At 31.4% G+C, this 21,607-nt stretch overlaps 2 protein-coding genes across 12 annotated transcripts in view; both read left to right on the top strand.

Annotated features, from left to right (window-relative positions):
* SK (small conductance calcium-activated potassium channel) overlaps positions 1–18,423 on the top strand; it is a 557,031-nt gene extending 538,608 nt beyond the window's left edge. For 6 of the 11 annotated variants that reach the window (XM_065507374.1, XM_065507373.1, XM_065507369.1 and 3 more), the window contains exons 11-14: positions 2,612–2,739; positions 6,398–6,467; positions 13,174–13,275; positions 13,401–13,886. In XM_065507374.1, the coding sequence (XP_065363446.1) occupies positions 2,612–2,739; positions 6,398–6,467; positions 13,174–13,275; positions 13,401–13,883 (783 nt within the window). In that variant the 3' untranslated portion in view covers positions 13,884–13,886. Of the gene's footprint in view, positions 1–2,611; positions 2,740–6,397; positions 6,468–13,173; positions 13,276–13,400; positions 13,887–18,202 lie in introns of those variants that run through there. The other 5 variants (XM_065507378.1, XM_065507376.1, XM_065507377.1 and 2 more) reach the window with 3 other exon arrangements.
* Positions 18,411–19,250, top strand: LOC135958500 (uncharacterized). Its single transcript, XM_065509407.1, has one exon. The coding sequence runs from the start codon at positions 18,411–18,413 to the stop codon at positions 19,248–19,250; it is 840 nt and encodes a 279-aa protein (XP_065365479.1).
* Positions 19,251–21,607: the final 2,357 nt, after the last annotated feature.

Raw genomic sequence — 21,607 nt, 5'->3', positions numbered from 1 at the left:
GATATGATCGTTGAATTCAAATCTCTTTCCGCAGAGATATTTCTTCAGTTTTGGAAACAAGAAATAGTCACTCGGGGCTAAATACGGAGAATAGGGTGGAGGAGGGAGCATTTGGTAGCCTAATTCATAGATTTTTGTCATGGCAACTTCACATGTTTGTACATCTTACGTAAAGCTTTCTCATATCCAAGTTATCATTCAAAATTGAAACCAGCCATGTGAGATGCCTATGGCTTCCACTATCTCTGTCACTTTCAATCTCCAATCGGACAATTCCATATTATGATATTTTCAATTGTTTCGGGTGTAGAGACCTCAACTGGGCATCCAGAACTTTTCTACCATTGAAATTGATGGTTCAGAGTTCCCATAGTATTAATCAAGTTTAGCTTTTATTTGAGTGATGGTTATTTCCTCAAAAATAATGTTTAATGAGCAGACGAAATTAACTTTTTTCCAATTTTTACCTCAAGTCACGAAGTAGTCTACTATCAATGGCTGTCAAATACATACTATATGACTTAGTTTATTCAAATTTTGAGTCAGAGTCAAGGGTCAACTAACAGATGCCTATTGACAGGAGCAGTGATGCCCTTTCAACATCAGACCTCGTATAAAAATTGCCATACCGAACCCATAATTATTTATAGCTCCCATATAAGGACCAGATCTGAAAAACACTTAAATTTTGATATAAATATGTCAAAGTTTATCATATTTAGTGTTTTCGGGTATTTTTTAAATGAATTGACATTTAAAAGATGTCTCCTATTCATGGAGACAGGCTAAAGAACAAATTTTGCCAGAAATATGTTGTGCGATCATCTGCCCAATCGACCGCAATTGAATCGCCGATCATCTCATTCGCTCTCACATGGGTGTGGTTCAAAAGGCAAAGAGGCTTTGTTGCGATTATTAAACTCTACCCTATTCGCAAGATCACTTTAAGAGATTGCCACGATATCCCTATTAAGCGTATCATTTGGTTTTTGTCTCATGAAAACAACCTCCAACAGCATTGTTCAATTATCGTATGAATACGACTGGCAAATTATGCTATCATTTACAAAATATTGAATAAGGTGGCAATGAAGAGAGTATGATAATTAAGAATTGATATCTTTCTGATGAGCTCTCTTCTATAAAAACTCTTATAGTTGTCTCTCCCAAATTGGCTGTTGTTTTCTGCTCAAAATACTTTCTAATGCTGAGATCAGCTGAAACCTTTTCTCACGATCTTGAAGGTCAGTTAATGTCACCTCTGCGATAGATTTAGAATGTTTATTGTTGGGTCCGCTGTGTGCCTTAAAGTTAATGTCACCTCTGCGATAGATTTAGAATGTTTATTGTTGGGTCCGCTGTGAGCCTCCTAGTATCCTGCCGGAACCACATGTGGGTTTTCCATATAATCGCTGTCATCGTTTCGTCTATGTCATCCAAATTGTATTGTTGCTCTAGAAAACATGAAAGGTGATTAGTTCCACTATCGTACTCCTAACAAATTGGGAATTCATTTAGAATTTCTTTTTATTTTAAAATAAAACATTCAAAGTAGAATTGGATGTAAGAATCTATTATTATACTCAAAATCTGACAATAATTTTTGAGGATAATTTTATTCAAATGTTGCCCACGGCTACGCTGTAGGTAATCCATTTGGAAGGCCCAATTTTCGAGCACTCTTTCTAGCATTGCTACCAGTATCTCGAGAATTACACGAGTAATATTGGCTTCCAAGACTTGAATAATAGCAGGCTTATAGATGAAGACTTTTGAATTCACATAACCCCGAAAAAAAAATTCAGAATTGTGATATCAAACAATCTAGGCAGCCAATTAAGTGGTCCGGAAAACAATATTATCTGCTGGGCTCGGAATGTCGATGTTGCCAAGCGTTCAGATAAGAGAATGATGTCGATTGATCTCAAGAAATTTTGTATGGATATAAGATAGTAACAATCAGGTGAATAATAACTCTACACATACATATAAGCCCAAAACTAAATGTTTGTCAACAATTTGGCTCTCTCAAACCAAAACCAACAACAGTAGTTCACACATGAAGAATTTTGAAGATAATACTCATTAACTTCTCAGAAAAACCGTATGACATTGACATGAAATCGAAAATTTTTAACTCCTAAAATTTGACCCACTGCATTTGGACTTGGAAAAGCTGTTCTGAAAGCTTATGATTTAACAATTAATATACAATTTTTAATAGACATAAAACCAGTTATTTCCCAATTCTGTGTAGAGTTTATTGAAATTCGAAATTCTTCCAAACATTTAACCTGTGTCAACATTTTAGACAATTCAAATAAAATATTTCTTTTCCAATATTTATTTTCCTATATCACCCTACTAATTTTGTACTTTATTTTGCACTTTTAAATTCTTTTTTTTATTATTTTCCTTATACTTGTTTCTAACATTTTATTTTAAGTTTTTTATGGCTTATCAGAAAAAAAACAACAAAAAAAAACAAAAAAGCGCTAACATGTATATGTATTATTCCCTTTTTTTCTTCTATATAAAAAAAATAACATACAAAAAAATAAAAAACAAAAAAACAAAAAACAAAAAAACAACCAATATATACTTTTTTTAGCTGAAAAATGCTGCGGCGAATGTTCTTCGTGAAACTTGGCTCATTTACAAACATACAAGACTAGTAAAACGGGTTAATCCCGGACGTGTAAGAACCCACCAAAGAAAGTTCCTTCTAGCAATTTATGCGTGAGTATTCAAACAAAACCAAATTCTAAACAAGCAACACCAACTACAAAAAGAACAAATTTTTAACAGCAACTAAACCTTAAAAAATAAATAAAATCAAAACAAATATCGCAAAAGAATATTTAAAAAAACAAAAAATGCAAAACAAAGTTAGATAGTAGAATATGAACCTAAAGATGTGATGTGTATTAACAAAGCAAATCGATAGGATACTAACAAAAAGAAAGCAAAACAAGAAAAATCACTAAATATTCAATGTTTCAATAAAAAGCACTTTTTAAGCAGAAACCCTTAGGGAAAACAGGAAACTGCTTGCTATATGTACAATATTTACTCTGTGTACACACACGTTCACACAATAACACACACCCACTGCAAGGACCAAACACAACAACAACATACTAACCAAATAAAGCTAAATCTAAGATTGTCCTTGTTGTTGTCTGTCTTCTTTTGCTCCTTTTTATCAAAATAAAAATAAAAATGTTTCTTCCATTTTGTGGCGTTTGTAACGCTCGCTTCATTCATTCCCCCTGCACAGCAACCATTTATGTATTTATACGTAAGTACATTTGTACTTAACAACAATTGCTTCCTTAACGTTTCATTTTTGTGTTTGTTTTGTGTGTACATGTATATCTATATGTATATGTGTGTGTGTGTATATTTCTGTGTGTCTATATTGTCCTGACCATTTGCTCTATGTTAGAGAAAACCAGCTTCTTCGTCTTCTTTGTCTTAACTACAGTTGTCTTCCAATAATTTATTAACACTTCATACAATATAGTTTTTTAGTGTGTTCTTAGGCAAAATGTTCCAGCCCCAACCAAAATAGAATACTGTCTCGGTTACTAGCATTAGTAGTACTTATATGTAGTTGTAGTAGCAGCAAGCAGCACAATTAACTTCTAGTTTTTTTTTTACTCCAACCATAAATGTGTTAATCTAACCATAATCTTGGCATAATAGCAACGCTTATAGAAATATGCATAAAATCCTTATTATCTCATACTAGTTAACAAAACTTCGTTCATTACCTATGTTAGTCTTTACTAAGCAGACCATTAAAAGAATGTATTCATTTATGTTGTTATTTCAAATAAATTCTTTAATTTGTACAAGAGTTGTCAGTAGGTTTTTTTTGTTAATTTTAGTCTCTTGTAGAAATATTTATTTCACATCCTTAATCCAAGAGATAACCAGAGTTCAAAGTAATCAAATAATACTCCCGCACCCAATCTCATGTCAGTTTTTGAGTCATCAATGAAGTCGAAATTACATTGTTTCGAATAAGGGAATTAGCCTGAACTAGAACTGAACTAGAACTGAACTAGAACTGAACTAGAACTGAACTAGAACTGAACTAGAACTGAACTAGAACTGAACTAGAACTGAACTAGAACTGAACTAGAACTGAACTAGAACTGAACTAGAACTGAACTAGAACTGAACTAGAACTGAACTAGAACTGAACTAGAACTGAACTAGAACTGAACTAGAACTGAACTAGAACTGAACTAGAACTGAACTAGAACTGAACTAGAACTGAACTAGAACTGAACTAGAACTGAACTAGAACTGAACTAGAACTGAACTAGAACTGAACTAGAACTGAACTAGAACTGAACTAGAACTGAACTAGAACTAAACAGTAATAGTGGAAAAGTTATCATCTAAAATGTGTGAATTTCTGCCTCCAAAGATTCAAATCGCTTAAACGTTTGTTTATAAATTTAAAGGATACTTAGATTCATATTTGGAGATTAATATTTCCATATTTTTCTTATGAATTTGATATTAAGGGATAAAAGGTTCAAACCATTTCTTAAACCTTCCTTCAATTATAAATATCCTTGATTTTAAATCACAAATCGCACAAGTATGTTCTAAGAACTCAATTAGTGTTAAAGTGTCTTTAAAATTTATTCACAAAAAGTGGATAATGGCAAGCTTCAAAGGCAAAACAATACAAAATATTCCAAAATTTAACTTTCTGAATTTACTCGTTTTGTCTACCATATTTTCGTTAAAATTTAACTATGAATAAAAGAGGGCATACTTTAAGGCATTAACAAATAATGAGAATTAACAGGATATATGAGAGAAATGTTACCTTTTCTATATTTTTTATATTGCTGAACAGTTAAATAGTTAAATCTACATAATTATGTTAGTTACAAATCCTAATAAAGACATAATATAATTTCTGATTATGAATAAAAGATATTTAAAAATCGGCTGTGAGGAATATAGCTTAATTTCATTATTTATTTTGTAAACTACCAAGAAAACCCTAAAATGAATACATTCTTTTAAAAAACTCTGCTACTAACTGCTTATCTTGTGTGTCTAACCATTAAAACAAACACTGAAAACTACCACAGAAATAACCAGTGTTTGTTTAAATATTTATTAATGTTTCTTGTGTCTTGTCAAAATCCACCTACCCTACCCGCCAACTCATTTACATATTTCGAAAACAACTTACCAGCAAAAACAATTAACAACTCGTTTTACTAGCCTGTAACTAGGTTGTAAAGCCAAATTTGCAAAGTGTTTTTTTCATCTAACTCAATTAACAACTTTAACAAATAATAAGACAAAAAAAACATGCATTTGCTTTATTTCAATATTTCAATAGACATGTCGTTAATTTTTTAGAAATTCGTATCTCAAAATATTCATTTAAACAACTCCAATTCTTAAAACATACTCGTACATACAAACTACATGCTTAAACCGAACAGTTTTTGTTTCCCTTTTTAGCTTCAAAAGTTAGCAGAGTTGGGAGAGAAATAGAAAGAGTTAGGAATTGTGTGAGAGAGAGATAGAGAGTAGGCAGCTGATTATAGAACAGAACAAGTGGTGGACTTACACATTTGAATGTAAACTCCAATTTTCACTTTGAATATTAGTTTCTTGAGACGATTTCGTTACAGTTAAGATTGCAGAAACCCTACCATTAGATTATTTCCTTTTCTTTATTTCATTATTATTATTATTTGTTTTTCTTTCATTTATTTATTTATGTTTTACATTCATTTGTTTGTTTGCTTTTAATTTCTTCGAAGGAGAGAAACAAAATGGTGGAGGTTTTCATTTCAAAGACTATAATGATGAGAAGTGAGTGTGTGTGAGACAGACTTGATATATTTTTTTAGGTTTATTTTGAGATACGATTTTCTGCAATCTTAACGACGAAATTCTAAATTTTCATCGCTAAGTATTTTTCAATATAATATTATTATTATTATACATACTTATTATAAAATATTATTTTTTTTTTAATTAGAATACATATTTTACTAACATTATTATTAGATTTGAATAACAAAACAACATTTATTTAATTTTATAAACAAAAAAAAAAATCAATAAATTTAAAAGAAATAATAACAAAATAATAATCATAACTCATAAATAATCAATCAAATAATAAATATTAATAAATAATACAACTAATATCAAATAAATTTTTATTAAATATAAATAATAACTCAAATAACAAAAAGGTATCAACAAATAACCATAACTACTAACAAAAACACATTAACATAATTTTATTATTCATTATGGCTTCTTTTTCTTTATTTTTTATTATTTTTCTAAAAAAAAAAAATACTTTTTGAAAATCGTAACAAATAAACCAAAAAATTAGGTTACGAAAAGTTAAAATGGATCAGCGTAAACTGATGGACAATGCCAATACGATAACAGATATGGCCAAGGTAAGTTCTTCTAAGCGTGCCATTAAATTTATTACAAAATTTTAAAGAATTTGTTATACGAAAAGCTGTGAGTATAATTTAGATGATTTTATATTACAACATGTATTTAACAATAATATAAATAATTTAACAAAACTTTTAAGAACAAGAATAATTCCCTTCTTTGATTTCCAGTACCTTCATATTTTTTACTTTTTTCTATATATTTCAGAAATGTTTGAAATATCACAAGAAAATTATTAATTATTTTTTTAATAAATTTCTTAATTCATTGTAAGTAAATTGGTTGTACATTTTTCTTGTAACCTGCGAATTATTGATCTTTACAAATAATTTGAAAATAACCATATTGCATCTTTTGAAACATATTATTAACAGACAATGCATTTTGTGGTTAAGATTACAAATCATTAACATTCTCAGCTCGTTGCCGATAATTTTTTCTTTCTTTTGTTGAAACAAAAATTATCAGTTACGAGGTGTCAACATCTGACTATCGTTATACTGAAGTTTAGTTGGTATATAGTCTTCTTTATAATTTTATTTCATCACATAATCAAACGTTATTGTTCCAACAATATACCTCATTCCGCTCTAGCTTCTTTATTATTTACTATTCACTTTCTCTTTAAAGCAGTTATTTATCAGTTATTTTTATCTAGATAATCTTCTGTCAGAATCACATTTCCTTCATTATCAAAACAAGGTTTCATATCTTTTTGTGAATTTGTTTCCATTTTTCAAGATTTTAAAAAAAAAATTGTGAATATGTTGAATTAAGGATTGTCTTATTTATACATATGTAATCTATACAACAGCAAATATTTTCTTTAATATACTTGCATGTGTTTTTTCGTAAATGCTTTATTTAATTCACATCTCACCACTGACATGACCATACATTGCGTATGATTAATAAGGAATGTTCGTACTTTGAAAAATAATAAGTATACGCCTACGTAATAATCTACTAAATAATTAAGAAGTGTAGCATATTTTATGGTGCTACATAATTATAACGGATTATGAGTAATCAACGTAAGCAGTTCAAATTAATGAAATTTAAATAATTTTATAATGCCGCAATACCGAATTTTAAAAACCATTTCGTTTACACGTGCATTTTCTTTAAAAAAAAATGAAAAACCAATATCGAAAAAAAAAATTGAAAATCAATTTAATCAATAAAAAATTAAAATTTTGTTTACCTAAAAATATTTAAAAAAAATTTATTCTGGGTGTTTTTCGCAAATTCTGGCTTCAAACGAATCAGTTGCTTTCGGTATAGGATCACTGTGATTGTCTGCAGATTTCAGCAGCTTATAATAGATAAGACCATTTTGATCCCACCATATACAGAGCATTACCTTAGCGCCATGCATATTTGGCGTTGGTGTCGATTCTGCTGGTTGGCCGGGCTTCATACGCTTCGGGTTATCGTAATGGATCCATTTTTCATCGCAAGTAATGATTCGGTGCCAAAATTACTTTCTTTTATAGTGTTCAAGCAGCACTTCAGTCATACAAAATCTGAGTGTGAGCCCTAGAAAAGGATACTCAGCAGAGACTACAAAAGGGGACTCAGTTGCTATTATGCGTACAAGAAATCCATAGGATTTCGGTCTTGCCACCGAATATGTTAAACTGTATTAACATATCGGTAATTAGACCTAAACTTTCATATGGCTACACTGTCTGGTGGGGCTGAGAGTGGACAGTTATAACAAGATACTCGAGAAGGCTCAGAGGTGTGCCTTTCTTGTTATCAGTAGTGCCTTTAAAAGCGCGCCCATACTTAAACTCTACGAGTCTCCTTTAGTTATCCCGATGCTAGAATTTCGTATGTAATCAAAGGCCTCTGGCTCGATGTTCATCGAATGACAGACTACATGGTCTCGCCACTCTATTTTGGTAGGACATCCATGATTTAGTGGCTTGAATCTGACCGACTGTTTTAGGAGCTTTTGGAAGAGGGAGGGTACTGATACCCGGGCGAATGTAACATCTTTCAGGCTGAAACCTTGCTATATTAAAATCACCTGAAGTGGTAATGGCTATCATTACAAATTACATTATACGTTGATAGTCAAGCAGCACTGAATGCTTGAAACAGCCATGTAGTTGGATCGAAACTAGTTAGAGACTGTAGAGAGGACTGGTGAGTCTGTAAACTGTTGGGTTGTACTGGTTTTCTGGGCAATTAGATTGCTGATGAACTCTCATGACAGCGCTCTGTATTAAGTTTAAATGAGAGAAGTTAGAATTATTTTATGGGACAACAGCACTCCCAATTGTTGCAGGATATGTGGATGTCGAAGAAACAGAGACAATAGAACACATATTTTGATACTGTCATAATACTGCAGCGAATAGACTTTGTTTGTTGGACTTAATGACATGTCTGATTGCAAAGTTGTGGATATCATTAAGTTCACAATGTGATTTAGAGAGTTGAATGACAGAATAATGTGTTAACAAATGAGTTGTTTTTGGTTTATAGTTCCTTCTATATTCTTATACTATTATTATATCTTCTTTTCTTTCATTTATTTAGTTCATACATTTTTAGTATATTCTTTCATACTATCCTCAAATAGTGTTTCTTTACACTTATTTCTCTCGAAGGGAATCTAAATGGACCTCATGGGTCTCTTTGTGGATATGGACACTAGTGTGTCCCCAAAAAAGTTTTTTTTCTTATTATCATGGGTGCTCAAGCATAACTTGAAAGCTTATAGATTAGAGTATTTTTGAGATTTTTCGGAAGTGGTTTAGAGGTCGCTCAAGTCGAGTTTTTGCCAAAATCGGGTTTGTCCGCCTTTTTTTGAGTTTTATTCATAACTTTGTCAAGACCCACGATTTTCATTACTTTTGAGGACACAGTTTAAAAGAAAAATGTCCATGCTTTATTTTTGTGTGCAAACATTTTTAGTTTTTGTAATGAATTGGCTCATTAAGGTGCCCTACATTCCAAATATTCGAAATTTTTCCATAAATTTTGTAAATAAGGCTTTATAACTTTTAAAATTTTTATGAAAATGAAAAAAACTAACAATGCAGCTTGAAAGATCAATTAATTCTTAATAATTTAGAGACAACCTTAATGAGCCAATTCATTGCAAAAAGTAAAAATGTTTGCACACAAAAATAAAGCATGGACATTTTTTAAATTGTGTCCTCAAAAGTAATTAAAATCGTGGGTCTTGACAAAGTTATGAAGAAAACCCAAAATAAGGCCGATAAACACGATTTTTGGCAAAAACTCGACTTAAGCGACCTCTAAACCTCTTCCGAAAAATCTGAAAAAATTCTCAAAAATACTGTACCCTATAAGCTTCAAATTATGCTTGAGCCCCAACAAAAATTGTTTGGGACACCCTAATTAACACGTATGCACACAACCCTTCTTAATCTCTTGCCAAGAGTGTTATGATATGTAACAAGATAGCATTAAAATTAGTATCTGTCATACTGCAAGGAGTTACGTATTCAGTTAAACAATATCCATTCGTAACTCTCATTAATTCAGAACGTGGCACAGTTCAAGGTTCAATTATCCAGTTTAATTGATTAATATTGGTTGTATGACTTAAAAGTTCGGGATTTATATGATTTAGATGTCGTATCTTTTGAACGCGGTTTTTGTTTTTAATAACTTATACAGTGGTGGCCAGGTAATTAAGACAAAAATTGTTTGCTAAATTCCATGTAATTGTCAATTATTTTTTCAAATATTTCCACAAATATGTATGCATGAGGACTGTTTTAACACACAAGTGTGTTTTATTCGACTTTATCAATTCATACATATTCACCACGAACTCATACGATTTTTCTACAACTTGACCAACATTTCAAGTATTTGTCTTAAATTGGTGGCCACCACTGTATATCATTTTGAAGGCTAAATATCTATAATTTATTCTCACTTAGTTATTGAACATTATAGTGTAAACAACAAGGTTTTTTTTGTTTCGAAAATGTCGAATTTTGTGCCACCAAAGCTCATATGCGGGAAGTTTTGCTTTACTTCCGATTACTCACCAAAGCTTATGGTGAATCTGTTCCATCGGTTCCAATGTGCGAGAGATCGCTTGTGCGGTTTAGAAGTGGTGATTTTGACATGGAAGACAAAGATCGCCCAGGTCCGCCAAAAAAGTTTGAATTAGGAGTGAGATCGCAAAAACTCATAACATACATAACTGTTAATAAAAAAGTATCCACTTTGTTTGAAATTATTATTACAACTTACAAAAAATATAATTTTTATAGTTCTAATCAATATTGATGAATTTATGAACCTTATCCGAAAACCCTTCAATTAATGCTTTCTGTCACTTTGTTCGAACAGGGAGCCCAATATCTCTCCACTGGCCTTAGCCCCAGGGAGTTTGAAGGATATGCCTCTCTTGGTACAAATAACACATTATTGTTCTTGTACCATTCAATAATATAATAAGTGGACACATCAAGAAATCTTCTGAATGGAAACATATTTTTTTGGAAACATTCCTTGATGAAAATTTCGGTATTTATGGAGCCCTTTCTAACTGCATATTGCCATACCAAGAACTTCTTTGGAAAATTTTCTGCTTTTGGGTCCTAAACTTTTCTACAACATTCCCTCAATCATCAAAAACATAAAAATATTGATCCAGAAGCTGCGAAACAATTTCCAGAACATGCGTTTCGTCAACCAGGTATATTTTTTATAAAATGTGTCTTCAATTTCCGTGCTGTCTTTGGCCTCCACATTTTTAGCAGTGTTCCTGTCAGGAACTTTTTGAGCCTTGTATGTTTTCAAACCTGCATTGGCTTTAACTTTTCGTACCGAATAGTCCGAGTACTAAACTAACCGGACTGCTTTCCTACCGGATGTGTTGGGAGCTCTTTTGAAAATGCTTTCTATTTATTGGCTTTAGAAACACCATGTGGACCATTCCTTCTACCTGAACCAGGTTTTCTATCAAAGGACAAGTTCTCCCGATACTGTTTAATTTTATTGGAATCAATTTGAAGGCAGACCTTTGATTGTTTGGCCAACTTTTTGTAGGACCAAGTTGGATTTTATTGAAAATATTTAATAATTTTAGGATGCACTTTTTTGTCACTCATTTTAATCAGATAAACAACAAATGAACATAATTGACATTAAACATAATAACTGACATATTTTTCAAAGGTAACTTGATCAAAAAAAAAATCAATTAATACTTGGGTTAATAGTTTTAAGGAAAAATGTGTATTAAGGTTTTTTCGATCTCACTCCTTAACAAGAATTGGAGGCATTACTCCATAAAGATTGTTGTAAAACTCATCAATAGTAAGGAAATTGGTTACCATACGAATTAAAGCCGACTTGAAAGACGAATTTGCATTTCTGAAATGAGGTTTAAACGCTATAAAAGGTAATCAGTTTTGCACAGAATCATTACTTGCGATGAAAAATGGATAAATTAGGATAACCCGAAGCATAAGAGATCGTATGTGATCACGGCCAACCAGACGAATCAACACCAAAGGCAAATATCCATGTTGCTAAGGTAAAGCTCTGAATTTGGTGGCATCTAAAGGGTCCTACATATTATGAGTTGCTGAAATCTCACGAGACAATCACTGGGAACATGTACCGAATACAACTGATTCATTTGAAGCGAGCATTGGCCAAAAATGCCCAGAATAAGCGGGCAGACATGAAACTGTAATACTCCATCATGACAACACTCGGCCTCATGTTGCAATACCTGTTAAAAACTATTTAGAATGAAGTGGTTGAGAAGTTTATAGTCTAGACCTTGTCCCGTTCGACTACTATTTGTCTCGATCGTAGCAGAACGCTCTCTCTGGAATACACTTCACTTTGGAACAGAGTAACCAATATTGGCTTGATTCGTTCTTGACCTCACAAGATGAACAGTTCTTTTGGCTCGGAATCCATATGTTTATAGCTAACATAGCTAACAATGCCAATACTTTGAATAAATTTATATATCCCGCATTTTTGAGTCATACAGAATCCAAATACCAATCAGGAGATCGTTTCTTTTCAGATTGTTTTGAACTTGGAATCGATTATGCTCGTTTCTTAGATTTTGCATAGTTATCCTTCAATATTGATCAGCTGACCCTTTATGTTAAGGAAGCAGTGCGGTACTCTGATAGTATCCACTGATTAATCTTCGCAGAATCATTTAAAGTTGTAAAGTTTTTTAAATAAGTATTAATTGCATATCCTTTAAAATGTTAATTTCTCGATATATCTCAGCTTCGATGTAAATATTTTCTTACCCATTTTTAATAGTTATTCATAACATTTTTTTGGCCATTTTTCCCATATCTAATGATTTTTGTGGATTTTTGTGGATGTTGATTGAAATCCAATTACATACTTGCGTCCTTAATTGCCACAATATGGCTTTCTTAATATTATATCCGAATCAAAATTTCCTATCTATAAAATTTGTAAAGTCTGTGTTGGCGGCTCACTAATCAAGACCTTAGCGATGCTCTTCTATTCTCTTAACATTGTAGTTCTTATTATTCTCATTCGTATTCTAGAAATGATTCAGTTACTTTCAAATATAAAATCATCTTTATACAACACGTTTAAATAACAAATTCTCCATAAATTTTGGGCACATCGTTCGCATAATCAAATCAGAATGTTTCGTTTTACTCATAATCATTTGTTTTCTTAAATTTACAGACACAAAATACAGTGTATGAAATAATATCAGACATGTCAAGTAGACAAGATGCCATAGATGAACGTTTAACAAATTTAGAAGATAAATTACAAGCTCTACAAGTACAAAAAACATTTTTTTTTTTTAAATTTATAATTTAAAGTTTCTATTTTTTTAATTTGACACTATACTAATCACATTATTTTATTTACAACTTGTTTCCAAAAAAAAAAATAAAAAAAAACAGGATCATATGGAGAGTCTGCCAGATATAATAACACGTTGCCTGACTCAGCATCAAGAGCGGGTGGAACAACGAAAAAACTTTTTACATCCAGATACGGCAGCGCAAGCGTTGCAACCGCCACACACACCAACACCCATGTTCAATACGCCATCAATGCAATTTCCACACTCAAGGTTGGTATTTAATCCTTTTAATACAAAAAATACAACAACAACAACATCTGCAACATCAACAAATCAACAAATTCAGCAGCAACATCAATATCAAAATCAGAATCAAACACAAACACAATATCAAGACCATCATCAACTAAACCATTTTAACCATTACCACCACCACCACCATCATCATCCTTCTGAAACATTGCCATTGATTCCTCCTTTCAATAAATCCATGTTACCACAATCACCACCACCACTGCCACCAACAACAATGCCACCAATACCGCCACCACGACACTTTAATGCAAATTTAGCAAATTAACAGAAAAAAGACTAGGGACAACTAGAAACAACTAGAGACAACAACAAAATAATATGATTTACAAAACCGACATGAACAACTGTTGTCTAACGATTTACATTTGGTTGTTTGTTTTCCTATGGAAAACCAATTATTAACTATTTTGGTAACAAAATAGAAATGATCTAAGAAAGATTTTTTTTATATAGAAATACGAGTATTAAAGGATTCATGTTATTTCAAGTATGATTAGGCGTTTCTGTTAAAATTTTCAAAAACTTTTAAAATTTTTAAAAATATATTTTAGTATAAAATAAATATTTTTTGAAAAATAATGAAATATCAAAGATTTTACTAAAAAAATACTTGTGACAATATTAGATTTACTTCAATATTTTTAGATTTAAAACGAATTAAATTTAATTTATTAACAGATCTTAAATTAAATTGCAATCATGAATTCTTTATAATCTCAGATTACAACCAAATACATCATGTCCCTTTCGTTCAACTTTGATTGACAGTTTTGCCAATACTTAACATTTGATTAGGAAAAATATTAGGAATTTTAATTACAAGTGTTGCCAATTTAGTTGTTAATTTTGAAAATTTGTATCTAGAATTAAATTTTTTAAAATATTATTATTTTTAGTTTTTAAAAATATTATATTTTTGATATATTCATAATAATTTACATGGAATTTTAAGGCCCTAAATTTCAAACATTTTAAAAATTTGTTTTTGTTTTATATAAAAATTCCGAACAGAACAACCGCAACAAAATTCAGGCATTGATTTGCTTTTCATAATTTGAAAATTTTGTATGAAAAACAAAAACAAATTTTGAAAATGTTTGAAATTTTGTTTTTGATATCACTTTGTTGACGTGATTTACAAAATTTAAAGTTCCTTAAAATGTTTAAATTTGCTATGATTTGGATTCTGTCCACGTTCAAAGTTCAAATTTAAATTTTTACTATATTTGTTTGGTATTAAAGGTATTGTACCCCAGTTTCAGGATATTGAACCAAAAGATTGTTGGTTCCATTTTCTCAAGATTTTCCTTAATTTTAAGCCTTTGGATGGTTAGGTTAGATTATCAGTCAGCCGTTTAGTAAGCGCAGCAAATAAATAGCCTACTTGAGTCCATACAGTAGGTGCCTTTATGTTACCTGAAAAATAAAAGAGGGCCAGATAGAATTGAAAAGAGAGGAGGAAATTCAGATAGAGTAAAGGAGTAGAAGAAGTATAGAGGAGAAGGTCAGACGAGGAGAAGTAGGGAGATTAGTATGCATCAGTCATTTGACGGATAATAAGTCACCCCGTGTAGATTTCCGTGTCTGGCGTGAGTAACCAATTGCTATTTCTAATAAAGGCGTTGATGCATTCTAACTTCATATCCTAGAGTTCAGTAAGACTATTGAAGTAACGATGTCCCATAAGCCTGATGCGTAGATCTCCTAATGGCGGGCAGTGACATAGAAGATAATAAATTTTCTCACCCTTCTCTTCATTCTGACAGTTTCAACAGAAGTCGTTAAAGGACAGGCCAAGTCTCCTTGCATGGTTGCCAAATTTTCTGGCCATTATATCCATAGGGATTCAATTTAATATTGAAAAGGGAGACTTTGTTGCAGTCGTTCTTAGGGTGCCTGTTATCAGGATTGACATTCTTCTTAAAACTTTCTCGAATAGCATGGAATTTGAGCCTTTACTAATGCTTTTCACCACATAGAAACTACATAGAATAATATCGGATTGGTAACCACAGCAACTAGTCAATTTACATACCGGGGTCTAATACCACATTGCGTACTTATGGCCTTCCTACAGACATACATTGCCGTCAAGGCTTTCGATGTCCTTGCTAGGGTATTGGGTTTCCAGGATATTTTACTGTCTAGAATAACACCCAAGTATTTGAAGCTTTAACAACACTTTCAAAATCCTGAGTGGGACCATGAGGGTTTCTCGAAATAATAAACATTTAGTACTATACAAATTTACAAATATTTCGTATAATAACCAAAGAACTTCAAATATACTTTTAGGCATATATTTGTAATTAGTTGTCCGATATTTATAAACTTAGTCTTATATTACCAAAAACCCTATTATTTAGGACGAAAAAGAATAATAAATTTAGACAAAATGCTTTAAGCAAGGATATTTATTTAATTACATATTCCTAAATTTTTAAAAATATATCATAATGTAAAGGTAAACTTACCATTTTCCAAAAGTGCAAAAGTCTTCTAAATGTTTTATTCTCCTCAAATTCTCAACTAGTTTAAATTTTAAAAATATCTCACATTTGCGAAATTATTTGTAGGCTTCATGTGAAACAAAAATCGTTTATGCTGCACTGGCTAAACAATCGAAATTAAGATTCAAAGATCTATAACATTCGATGATATACTTCTAGATCAATTTATATCCAGACCATATTTATAATTTCATATTTGTGCTGCATTGGCAACTGAGATCCGTTGAGAGAGTGTGTGTTTCTAATACTCATAGTACTTTTAATTTATTTTTTTTTTAAATTCAACCCTGATGATGTAATGGATGACATGAGCGTTTTAGGGATTTTGTAGAAACAAATATTTGTTCTGAATTTTATACTAATTCTTATATTTCACATACCTTTTTGAATAATACGGCAGGATTTATGTGGGATCTAGAGCTAAATAATAATAATAATATATTGGTACATAAAACTTAACGATGCCATATATTGCCTCGATGCCTTCCCAATAAATATAGATATTTAGTTTTTAAGGATTATATGTGTCCAGGATCATTATTCGCAAATTCCAAATGTACCATTAGAAGAAACAAAAAGTACTATTAAGTCTATATTTGTGAATTCTCATATATTTATGACAACATGCCCCTATTATAATGTTTATTGGTTCCTTTGAATGGAAAAATTTAAAAGTATCAATAAGTCATTTTTCATGGTTTCTAACTCATTGAAGATCATGTGTGTCTAATTTCATGATTATTATAGAAAATTAAAAAAATGTAATTAGAAGAACAAAGTAGTACCATTAGTTTTTGTTCCTTGTTGGTACCTAAATACCATTACAAGGATAGCCCCTATCCTTGTAATGGTTCACTTTTGATTCTTACTTCACTGAGAAGCTTATCAGCTTACTCAAATTTTATAAATTTTCTGATTTTTAACACTTTTTGGTACTTTTTACACTGATTTGGTTGATCATTAATCTATACTATGTCTTTTTAAACCTCCAAGCTTCAAAAAGAAGATTTCAAAGAAGATTGCTCATGGGACAAAATTACCCAAACAGATGACGTATCTTCTTTTGTCCAAATCGGTCATATAACCTGAAATATTCACAAAAATATTCAGGTTGAATTAAATTTATTTGTGGGAATCATTCCCAGGCAAGTATTACATGTCATGACTGTAAAAAACTTTATCGTAAATAATGTAATGCGTGTTTAATTTTTAAAGTTAGGCTGAATTGATTTCCATATTTATAAAAATTAATAAATATCATTGCTATGAAAAGATTCCAATCATAGAACTCGCATACTGCTTTTCAGAAACTAGTTTCAAACGTTATAAATTCGACGATAAAATTAGTTTTCCTATATATATTATTTATCTATATGCAGTTGAAAATATATTAGGAACACAGAAGGCAGTAAAAGAACATCACTAACGAGAAGGTATACAAATATTAGTTTTAAAAATTATCTTCCAATCGAAGACAAGATCGAAATAGTTTTTCAATCGTAAAAGGATCAGATTTGGCAGAACAATACATAAACTTAAAATTGGCAACATAGCAATAATATTATTTAACTAAATTGGCAACACTTTTAACTGACTACAAATCGCTTAACCAATACAAACAACAACAATAACAACTACAAAAAACAACTCAAAATGTATCTGTCTGTATTCATTCTTCTTCTTCGTCTACAACTGTTTTTTCTGTTTCGACAAAAACTTCATCTCTCTCTCATTTTTTATTTGCTTGTATTTGAAAATCATGCTTAAAGTCAGTGTTAATAACCAGACCAGACGAAATTTGTATTTGTAATTTAACTAAAACCAAACTTTTTCTATTTTTCGTTTCCGTTTTTTTGTCTCAAAATTCTGTTCTTTTCGTTTTAACACTTGTCGTTGTGTGTGTGCGTGTGTGTGTGTATGTATGTGTGCGTGCGCACCTGCGTACTTGACTCTTGTACAAAAATTTTAACCTGTATGAATGCGTATGTGTGTGTGTGTGTGTTTTTGTCTTTGTATGCGTTAATTGACAAATTGCAAATGAAACTAAATCAAGACCAAACTGCTTTTTGCATAGAAGTGTTCCCTCATCCAATAATGTTGCTGCTACTACATACCATTGGCCAACAAGTCCTATATTGCCACCTATTTCAAGTAGAACACCACATTTAGTGCCTGACACTCATCTAATGTCATCTAATGGATCTAATGCAGTTAATAATTACACATCTTCCAATAAGTATGGCAGCTGAATAACAGAAGATAACCGCTCCTCCATCAACATCATGAACACAGCCGCCATCGCCATCGCCAGCACGACCACGACCACCAGTAACAGCAACAGCATTAGTAGATATGATACTAGTAACACCAACACCACCACCTCCTCCTTCACCAACCTCAAGACCAACGTCAATCGTAGATCCTCAGCTGCGGCCATAGTGGACATTGAAATGTTCACAATGGGCCCGTCAGCAAATAAATACCACAACACGTTTACCAGACCCGCCTCGATAACAAAAAGTATCTCAGCCTCAGCGGCCAGCACAGACAACAACAATGCCAACAATGACTACCAGCAGCAACAATTTCTACAACAACTGCAACATTTGCATCATAAGGAGAAATTCTTGAAGAACTACATCGTGCCACATGCCCACCATCCACAATGTGGTCTGCCCGAATCATTGCGTATTATCGAAACGGTTATAGCCGAAGATGCCGAAACGAATGCCAACACGCCGGAATCACAAACCGACAGCACCACCACCACCACAACCACTACGAACTCATCAATGCATCTGATACAGCAACTGCAGCATCAGAGTGCTGCCAACATAATGGCAGCTTCATCCACATCATCGTCGTTATCTATTTATAATACCGCCTTACCACAATCGTTCTCATTCTCACCCTCCAGCACCATGACCACTGACGCCACCACGAACACTTCATTTATGACGGCATCCGCCTCGGTGCCCACTTCGGTATCGGCTGCATCGTCAAATACCTCAACTACCAACAATAAATACACTAGGAAACGAGAACGTGTCTGTAACTCAACTAGCAACTCAAATACCACTATTTCGAAATTGGCCAATTGTAGTAGAGCCTTTTCGAAATAGTTCGAACAGCAACAACAACAACATGAACTACAACCACTAAAACAAAAACACATATAAAAAGTTAAACACGTAAATTTAAAATTTTAGTCCTAAGTAAATCGTTATTAAATTTAAACTATAAATATATAAATAAAATTGAGAATTTAGGAATTTAAAAAATAAAAAAAATACTTCCTTTATCCCTGCTGTCCTTTGATCCCCATTACCTTTGACCTTGCCCTTAGATAATCAGTGTAAATATGTTATTTTTGTTGAATACTTAGAAACCAAAATCCTCTACTCTACCCCCAAATGTCCCATTATCCCCTATAAAAAAAAATTGATTAGTTTAGGCAAAATGCAACAAAAATAAAAATTAAATTAACAAGGATATTGTACAAATAACAAGAATATGTTTATATAAATTTAAAATAAATAATTGCATTGCAACCAAAAAAATATGAAAATAATAAAAAAAAAGTAATTAAGTAACTTGTAAATTATTTTGTATGAATGTGAATGTGTTTAAAGGATTTAAACAAATTTTGTATAAAAAAAACTGTAAAACAAAACCAAAATACTAAATGTAGTACTTAAATGAATGAAAAATTAGTTGTTTATACATAAATTAATAAATACTCCATTCCCTAGAGAGAATTTATATAAAAATTTAAAAAAAAAATACCAAAAAAAAATCATAAAGTGAAAAGTTAACACATTTTAAATAATTATATTATACTTATTCTATTATTTAATTGTTTAGTTTTTCTTGATTTTTATTTAATTTTAATTTAATTAAATTACAAAATATATGATGTAGTTTTAAATGACAAGCTATCGAAATGTAATGAAAATTATCGATATTAGAATAGTTTTTTTTAGCAGTAATAAACAAAGTTCTTGTTCAATCAAATGCTCAATTTTTGATAATTTTAAAAACTAACCAGCAACAACTTTTATTAACAAGTAATGAATTAAAATCAATAAAAGGTTTTATAACTTTACTATTTACTTGAGATGAGCGTTCCCGATTTTTAAAGAAAATCTTACTGTTTTTTTAACCAGACCGTAATCATGGTTTGTCTATGTGAAGCAAAATAACAACATGGTTAAGAATTTCTGCTCTTATGTTAACCTAAAACTAATATAATAAAAAAAACATCTGTTAATAAAAACATAGGAAAATAGCAGAACAGAAAGACAAACAAATTTTAAGAAAACTGATATTTTACTTAACCATCTAACGCGCTAAAAAAAAGTTGTCGAATAATTTCTTTTAGGGTAATTATGACCCAATAAACTCAGAACAGCCATCAGAAACTTATTTGCAAATTAAGCTTAGGAACCAGGTGCAAAAAGATGAAGAGTGCCTCAGGGCATTGTTGCCGGTTTAGGTATAAAAAACAATAATTATAAAACGATTTTATTGAAAAACTAATAAAAAAATATTTCGAATAGATCGGGTTAGTAAAACTTTGATTTAAAAAAAAAATTACACACAAAATTTCACGTGATAAAATTATGACATCACTCACAAAACAACTGACAGAACAAAACTAAAAGTCAGAATGCATTTCGGCCTTCGAGAGAAATGTTAACAAATCTGTAACTAAAGCCACAGTTAAATTAAAAAAAAAAAAAATATAATTACTTTTCGAGATAATTGGTGTTTTGTAATGCATGCCTTGAGGCACTCTTGTGGGTTAGAGGATTAACATTTCATTTTATACGCAGTGTGCAAGAGTATCTCTTCCACATATAACCAAGGTCCATTAATAGGGTATTTGCAAACAATGTGGTGCTCGGTTTTTTTCCCTTTGTGTTTACATACTGTGCTTGTCAAAATATTACGTTATGTTGGCTGAAGTTGTCAAATAATCAGCTGTGCTATCGACACCACCTCATGAAGTCGCCTTGATATATACGTTTTGCTTGATATTGTAGTCAGCAGGTTTTGACAATCTTTTTTCTTTTTACTTTTTTATTGTTGTTGAGCTGCAGAGACCTTATGAATGAACGTTGCATATAACTATGAACAGTATATTTAAAACTGTGAAAGAAAGACATTGTAAATTGTGGGTACTTTTGACTATTCAATACAGTACTACTACTCAATACTTTTAAAAGCTGAATTTAACATTTATGAATTAATTTTCTTTAAAACAGAGTTGCACCTTTTCACTGACAAATATTGTAGTATCGAGTAGTGTAGTATCGAAATTGAGTATCGGACAAAATAGATAGTAACACGTACATAGACCAAAGTAGTAAATGCATTAGATTAACATACCGGTTACATACACGCAGAGAAAAAATATAGTTGGGCATGGTTACTGTAACCATTTCAATATTGTTACAAGTTTTTTAACTATATTATA

This window comes from Calliphora vicina, chromosome 4 (genome assembly GCF_958450345.1).
Source record: "Calliphora vicina chromosome 4, idCalVici1.1, whole genome shotgun sequence".
Classification (NCBI taxonomy): domain Eukaryota; kingdom Metazoa; phylum Arthropoda; class Insecta; order Diptera; family Calliphoridae; genus Calliphora; species Calliphora vicina.
Note: the sequence above shows the minus strand (reverse complement) of the source record. Positions and strands in the feature narration are given on the sequence as shown.